The 8,283-nt window shown below is 53.8% G+C and overlaps 1 protein-coding gene across 1 annotated transcript in view; it reads right to left on the bottom strand.

Moving 5' to 3' along the window:
• TMEM8C (transmembrane protein 8C) overlaps positions 1-6,592 on the bottom strand; it is a 7,242-nt gene extending 650 nt beyond the window's left edge. The window contains exons 1-4 of the mRNA XM_009892249.1: positions 6,415-6,592; positions 3,892-4,006; positions 1,609-1,757; positions 480-596 (exon numbers count right to left, since the gene is read on the bottom strand). Of these exons, the coding sequence (XP_009890551.1) occupies positions 480-596; positions 1,609-1,757; positions 3,892-4,006; positions 6,415-6,549 (516 nt within the window). The 5' untranslated portion in view covers positions 6,550-6,592. The remainder of the gene's footprint in view (positions 1-479; positions 597-1,608; positions 1,758-3,891; positions 4,007-6,414) is intronic.
• Positions 6,593-8,283: the final 1,691 nt, after the last annotated feature.

Consider the following 8,283-nt stretch of genomic DNA (forward strand, 5'->3'; position numbering starts at 1 on the left):
GGATCGAGTGCCCCTGGGACTTAACGGAGAGGCTTTTCATTGGTGTGAGCCAGCTTTGGATCCGGCCATGCCTGGGTCGTATCCAGTCCCTGCCGTGGCTCTGCGTGGTGTCCTTAAGTCACCCGTGCCCGGTTTCCAAAAAAACCCACTTTGCATTTGACAAAGCCATTTTGAGGAGCACATACGGCTGAAGAAAGCACGGCCTAATGGGGGAAAAAGAGAGCAAGCATCACCCTGCGTGTCACTCGCTGTCACATCTGTCCCTGTCCACACCACTGTTACGGGGCCAGGGGCTGGGATGGGGACAAATCCTTGTCCCTGCCACCAGACGCCGGCACGCCGAGCCTGGAGACTCACACCTGAGCTGGATTTTGTCCAAGGCTGGATGCAGCCCAGCGGTGCAAAGGGGGAGGTCTGCTGTCTTGCTAACGTCCTTTACACCTTGTAAAGCCAGGGGGATTGCGTGTGTGAACAGGTACCTCAAAGAAGAACCTCAGCATCAGTGCTAACGCCCCGAAACAGAAGCCAGGACCGATCTGTTGGGTGTAGACGCTCTTGTCTGGATAGAGCCCGCCCTTCTCTTTCATCTTTTGTAGCTGGAAGGAAAGAGAGAGCACACCAAGTGTATTCACCTGGATTTAGCTGGTTGCTCCGCACCTGAAAGATCCCATAAATGCTGGAATAAAACCACGCAAAGGCCGCAGACCGGCTGCCCCGGGCTCTGGGGTCTGCCCGCACGTGGGAGGCACCCCTGCCTGCGTGCTGCAAGGGCTCCTCCTGCTTCGTTCCTGACCATAATGCTGTTTTCTTAACATCCAGCCCCAAACCCAGCTCAGGGAGCTCGTGCCCTCGCAAACCCAGTGTCTGGGGGAGCGGATCCCAGCACAGCATCCACGGGCTGGGGGATGCAGGGTGGTCCCGTGCCTTGCTCCCCTCCTTGCCCACCCACTCCCCATTGTGGGCACTTGCTTGTAGCTGCCAGCGGGCAGTAGACGGGGCTTAGTGATGGTCTGTAGCGGGGACTTGCATCACCATGTTGGCATGATGCTCAGCAGCGTCTTCCTGCAATTTTTGCCCCATTACTGACTCCTCCTTTCCCTTCTACAGCCATGCCCGCTCCTGCCCATGGCTCTGCCACCCGTGCTCCCACCCAGGTCCACAGCATCTGCTGCGTGTGGGACACGCTGCGGCACAGTGCCCCACTGTCCCAGGAGCTGCCAGCCAGATTCAGGCCCACTACAGGCAGATACCTTCCCACTTTATCACCGGGTTCTATACACATCTTCCACTGGCTCTGGGGCGGTTTAGCAGACCCCTCTGCCTCTGAGTAGCTGTAAAAACTCCATAAATATGTTCCTCCAGATTAGAAATGCAGGGACAGCTGTGGTAGATTGCTCAGATCGATCGAATCTGGCGTTTACCACAAAGGCTGCTTGCTGTCCACCTGCGTTCTGCTCGCGTTGAAGGAGAAGTGATGGTCTGTGCTGCGAGAGCTGCACCTTGAGGAGGAAACCGCTGGGGCAGGTCGGACCTCTCCGTGCAGGGCTCAGCCCCTTCCCTACCACGGGCATCCTGCAAAGCCCCGGCGCGGTGCCCTTCTCTACGTACCCATTTCACGGTTATCGCCAGGACGGCCGTCCCGATGGGTCCCGAGTAGACGCCGTAGCCCCAGCGGTCATGGTAGATCCTCACAGCGATGGTGAGAACGCCGAACATGATGAAGGTCGATCTCTTCGGCTCATCAAACTCCGCCAGGGCTGTGTGGCAGCGAGCACAGGGAGCATCAGCTCACCCACCCCCTTCCTCGGCTGCTCCCCTAAAACCTTTCTGGGGTCTGTCCCCCCGGCCTCGGGGACCCTCATCATCACGTCTGAGTCCCGTCTGCCCTTCTTACGCTTCACAGCCGGGGAACCCGGGGCACACAAGGGCAAAGTGAAGCATCCCAAGGCATCAGAGTGGTAGTTCTGGGAGCTAATTTTAGAGGTCTTACACTCAGTGTTGCATGTGGAAGTTCAAGGAGATGTCCCACTCGTATTCCCCTTCCCTGCCTCGACCCAGAAGTCGGAGGTGATTGTGAATACGCTTGCACCCAATGAACCCACCATCGGCTCTTGGGTTCATCCTACATCTCCAACGCTCCCAAACTCACTGGCTCACCCCGATGCAGCCTCCATCACCCCAATCCGGTAGGACCGTGCTCACCGGTGCGATGGGGACCGGGCTGCCCAGCCGTGCCGGCACCTGCCTGAGGTTTGCAAGCTGGAAGTCGCCAGTGCAAGTAAATTATTAGAGGCTTTTGTTTAGCACAGAATGGGGTAATAACTGATAAAAGTTATGGATCCCAGTGGGCTCCATGCTTTTCCAGCTCGCACAGCTGTGTTATGGCTGTCCTGGATTTGCATTCCGGGAAGTGTGCCCGAGGGTCTGCGTCCGCACATGTGCGCTGGGGCTTTACAAGCCACAGCGAGAGGCTTCCCTGGGCTTCAGTCACCACACCTTCCATGTCCTTGGATCGTGGTTTTATAGGGAGTTTGGCTAAGGGATAATGTCCGTATTTTGATCTCTGTTGTTTCCCTGCGGGTCAATATTTTAAACATCGTAGTCCAGGATTTGTGTTTTTTTGCAAGGTTTTTGAATGCAGTAATAAAGCAATCAAGTTGAATTTTGCTGCAAGGAGCCAAAGTGTCTGGATCAGCTCTGACCTACTCTGACACTGCTGTTATCTACTGAAAAAGCCCTTTGGAGATGATTTGCCTCATCGCCTTTTCTAACTGAGCAGAGAGAGCACTGAAGTGCCACAGTCAGTGTGGGAGCCCACCCTGGGACTCACACCTTGGGGGAACAGAGCCATTTCTAAGGTTAATATTTCCCCCACTCGTTTTTTCCCTGCATGCAAGATTTATCCCATTGCACGCCCTGGAAGGGGCTGCTGCTGTCTGTGCTCTTTGGCAGGGAGTGGAGGAGGGACGGAGCTGTGCCCGGCGGAGGGGATGCTGCCCCATGGCTCCTGTGGGCTCAGGGGCAGCACCCCCTTCTTTAGATCTGTCGTATTTTTTTCTTTCATTTCTATTAGACCTTGTTTCAGTGGCAAACGAGGAACAAAACCGAGAAAATAAAAGGAGAGGGTGAAGGGAATGCGGGAAAAGGAAAACTGGGTAATAGGGAAAGAGTTAGGATTTTGAATAAAAAGGAAGTGAAATCTATTTCTGCTTTTTCTAAGCAGATCTAGTATTTCCCATCAGCCCAGACTCGGCTTTTGATAAGCTAGGAAGATATATTTGTTCTGACTAAACCACTTTGATTTGCATGCTAGCAAGGGAAGTGGCAGATCCTGCATTTCTTAATGCCCCCAAGTGAGGACAGGACAAGCTGATGGGCTGCTGATGGGGAAAATGAGGAGGAATAGGAGATCCCCGCATACATGAGGTTTCAAACTAAGTCATCTCACAGTACTGTCCCGCCTTGAACTAAAGCACAGGGCTGCATGTGGTACTTGCCAATTTGAAACAAATAGTTCTGCTGTTGTAAGGACGTGCATAAGGGCTGGTGAAGAAAGGAACACCCGACTGACACAAACACCCGGCGCCAGAGCTCTGTTTATCTCCAAGAGCAAAACTTCCCCAGTCACCACTCAGGACAGTTTTCATGGGTTTCTGGACCCCACCGAGTGCAACGACTTTCCAAAGCATGAACGAGATAAAAATGGATTAAATCATAGCACAGGCTGACTCCCATAAAAGACTCCCAGGTTAAGTCTTGCAGATGGAAGCTCAAATGCAACGGCATTTCTGGGGACTGTACCCTCTCACTGTCCCACCAGTGATGCCGACGGATCCTGCCCGACCTGCGACCACTGGTGGTGGGTAGGAACCACGAGAGACCGGGGCTTACCCATAAGGGACACCCAGATGGACAGAGCTGTTCCGTAGATGCTGAAGTACTCCAGGATGTCATAGCGCATGAAGCACAGCACTGATAAGCCGGGGCCATCACATGCATGGTAAATCTGTTAAAAACAAAAGAAAAAAGAAGAAAAAAGCATTAGAAAACTCGTTCCTTACCCACAGACCAGTAAGGTAACGTCTCTTATCAACTGGTTTGAAACAGCCTGTGCGTGGCTGTTGAGAGGATGGCCAGCAAGAACAGAACAGCCTTAAATACACCAGGGTCACTGATATGCAGTAATGAATATATTTGAGAGATAATGTCACCGTTCCCAATTGCAAATTGCCTGAGAATCAGCATTCTTCTCTCTTAGTACAAATTATTTGTGGACGAGCTGTAGTTTGCCTCTTGGTCCGTGCCAGAATTTGCAATCTGATGACCGAGCTGCTTCGAGCCGAGCCCCAGGCAGTGCGGGGACGTCCTCTCCAGCAGAAGGAGGACTCTGGGGTTATGGGTCTAATTGCGAAAGATTCTTGTAAAACAATTCAAAATGCGTGTCCTGATGAAATGTGTATGGATGCCAGGTCACTGTCCAGGCTAAACAGCGTTTATATGGCCAGAGTCTGAATACTGGGGAATTCACTCATTAGTGCATTCCCTTAAAAGCCGCTGGTTTCTGCCCGCTAGCTCATTGATTAGGTTATTTGCAAAAAAAAAAAAAAGCCATTGTCATGCAACATAAACGCAAACCAAGCCAAGAGAAATTTTCCAGTGCAATCAGAGGAATGCTCCCAGTGTTTGCCTGGCGCTCGCCTTTTCCTCCGAGCACTCAACCCGGTGAGTTTTCTAGTGGTAGCACCAGCCTGCTCCGCCGTTTCTGAAGAAGTCCCTTCACCGCTTGGCAGGGCGCCCTTGGAAGGATCCCCGCTGTCATGGCCCAGCAGGGATGCCGATATTATTTATAATGGGAATTGCTGCAGGTCCTTCGGCTCACTGCGGTTTCTAGAAAAGATTGCGCCATGGCCGTAATTCTTTTCTCTGCTTGAGATTGGATTCAGGGAGTCCGGAGACATGGGGAAGAAAGGGTGGAAGACAAAGAGCGTGTTTCTGGCTGGCGTGGCAGCACTTGTCTGCGATGGACATATGCTTTCACTGCTCTGATGAAGTCTCCTGGGGGAGGAGGAGTGGGATGCTACAAGAAAGGCAACAGCAGCAGCTGCCGCCCGTCCGACCCCCCCGACCATGCTGGCAGCTGCCTTCCCTTCCCCTCCCTCCCCTTCCCCTCCCCACACACAGATATTTTGCCTCTTCAATATCTTCGGCGAGGACCTGTTCCACCTTCCGTCAAAACACGTGCCAATTTTCCTATTGACTTCTGGGGGAGGTGGAGCAGACGCAAAAACTGGTGCAAAATGAAACCGTAGATGTCTGGCTTCCCTGGGGAGCCGGGGGGGGCTCGGCCGGGATGGTTTTATTAACTAGTTTTATGGAACTGGCAGAATTCCCCCCCGCATTGTGCTTTGATTGGAGGTTTAAACGGTGGATCCTTCGGAATAAGAGACTGCTCTGGTTCAGAGCCCTGCTTTACCCTCCGCGCTGCCGTGGAAGAGCTTTTCACACCGGGAAGGTCCTTCATCTCCTCCCTGCCTCAGTTTCTCTGTCTCTGTACAAGGAGATGCCTTGAGATGAGTGGGGAGAAGAGGGAAATACAGCGCTGGTGGGATCGCTGGGCTATTCCTTCATATTCTTTAGCAGAGCATCGCCATGGTGTGAAATAGGAGACCTTTCCCAGTGCAAATGCTGCTTTAGGTGCTCAGCCCGTGTGTGCACGGAGGCACTTTGCAGCGATACGAAGCGCAGGGCACCTTACTGCCGGGAGCTGGAACACGAATTATTATGTATACGTGCGGACAAGTGACTTTCTCCACTCGTTATTCCCGCATGAGGGAAGGCAAGGGTGATTCTGAGCCTGGTGAAACACACCTTTTCAAACTGCTCTGCCAGGGTGGAGGGTTAAGCGTTATTTTTCTGGATAACTCAGCAGCAGGTTTTAGTCTTTCCCAGCGCAGAAACTCCCCTGACTCCAGCATTGCTCCCATCACCAGTGAGCAATTACGAAATCAATAATTCGACTACGTGCTTTTGGCTAAAACGACAGAAGCAGAGCAAGAGACTCTGGCTATGATTTAAACCCCAAATTCAGCACGGCCACTTACCAGCTGTAAAACAGAGAAAAAACAGCTCTAAAACATTGCCAATCAATCAGGTCGCTTTGCACCCAGACCCTCTCCATAACCTCGCAACCGTAAAACACCGTTAAATCTATGTAAGGCCACCCCTTAGGACATCCTAAACTGAAGAATCATCTACTCAATGCCGCACACGGTGGGAAATAACTGAAAATGGATATTCTGGGGGTCGGACTCACTGCTGTTGGGTGAGATCCATCTACCTTTCCCGGCGGAGACCTGATGCGGGGGGCATTCAGGGGGATGGAACATGCAGGGGTGGGGTACAGGGACATCTTACCGCCACGAAGAACATGGTGAAGAAGTAGACCATGGCTTCCATGTGGAAGCGCCGTTTGGCCGCGATGCTGATGGTGGGGAGGAAGACCAAGGTGCTGATGGTGGGCAGAAGGAGCTTGGCCACCAGCGAACCCATGGGTGCCTCGCGGGCCGGCGTCTCCCGGGGACGGGGTCTGTGTGAGCTGGATGGGGATGGTGGAGAAAACAGCCGTGGCAAGAGTGCTTTAAAATTTAAATGCCCTACGTGGGCAGGGAACAGCTGCCGCCGCCACAGCCGCCCCCTTCACTCCTGTCTCTCCCCAACAGCGAAATTCTTGAGGCAGCCGGCGGCTCCCGGCAGCAGATGCTCTGTGCCCCCGATATCATCCCGGGTGTTTCTACAGGAGCGAAGGGGAATGTCGTCCTCACGCGCCTTGTGCTGGGTGTTGGACCTGGGTGTGCGGAGGGTGAGGACGAGGGGTTTGCTTGCTCCCCACGGGGACACCCCACCTCTGCATCCCACTGCCCCCGGGCCTCAGTGCTGCTGGAACAGCCCCACGGGGAAAAAGCATCCGCTGAGCCGTGTTGGCACAAAGTAGGGAAGAACCGGTACAATGCAGGTACCGGGGGGGTTTATAACAGTGGGATGTATCCTGCTATCTTTGCTGTACCTGGGAAATACACACCAAGCTCCAAATCTGCCTTGTATTTCCCTGCGAGGGCAGACCTGGAGCGGGTGGCCCTGCTCTGGGGGAGCGCAGGCATCGGGGTGCCGGGGTGAAGCAATGTCTAAAGCCTGTTACGTGAGCCTGTGTGCCCTCCTGCGCGCTCAGACGGAGTTAAGTTTCTCAGGCTTCGCTTCGTGGACAGGTCCAGGAGATCTGCCTGAAATTCAGGAGCTGAGCATCTCTGCGGTGGAAGACTTTGAGCAGATCACCGCACGGCACGGAAAAGCTGGAGGAAAGGAGACCAAAAGCCAAGCAGCGTTTGGGCTGCTAATCCACTCAGTGGCTTCTCTCTTTTATTATGGCTTTTTATTATATCGCTGCTGCTCCCCTCCTGAGTTAATATCTTTTCCTTGGAGCCTCGCAGGGATTCTCGGCATCTTTTCGGTACAGCTGTTCCCGGGACGCAAAAAAAAAGAATGCTACGCTTGAGCAACCGCCTTTGTGGCTGCGAGTTCGGGGAGGAGGCTGTGAGCTGCCATATGAGCCACCGTCTATTTCTGAGCCCGATCGGACGGGCTTGGCTGTCCCCCGGGAGGGGGTCCGGTGGAAAGGCAGGCATGCATGCACGGAGAAAAAAAATGCTCTTTAAACCACTCCAGCCAAGTTGGAAAGGGCTGCGGGAGGGGGAGCGCAGGGGTGTTGTGTGTGCGGTTGAGAATGGCACGACAGCATTAAAGCACTGACCCGAGAGGGCTGTGCTGAGAGCCTTCCCCGGGCACAGCCGAGATGAGCTGTGTAGGGCTCTCGTTTTTAGCTGCTGTTCCAGGAACCGTCCACATTCCCCGACCGGCTGCAGGCAGCATCCCTCCGTGGGATGCTGCCCACACCACGTCTCCAGCCGCCCTCCCGCCTGGACAAGACATAAACTTACCACAACCCCCTGCAAAAACGAATCTCTACCAATAAAGAGTGCAAAACTCTGGTGTCCCTGTTAACCATGAGAAGGAATCCCTCCAAGCCAGCACACAAACACCCTGCTTCTCCCCCCGCGTGCAGCCCAGAGCGGGAAGCGGAGCCGAGTGCCGGCTCATCCCGAAGTACCCTGTTCCTTTTCTGTGCCATATCCTCAGACGTATCCGTTATCCTGTGTTATTCTTGCATGAGCTGCTTGGACCGAGGGAGGTGCTCGGGGCTGGGTTTGTCTCCGGGAGGGTTTCGAGTGG

The sequence above is a fragment of the Charadrius vociferus genome, unplaced genomic scaffold (assembly GCF_000708025.1).
Source record: "Charadrius vociferus isolate BGI_N301 unplaced genomic scaffold, ASM70802v2 scaffold549, whole genome shotgun sequence".
NCBI lineage: Eukaryota > Metazoa > Chordata > Aves > Charadriiformes > Charadriidae > Charadrius > Charadrius vociferus.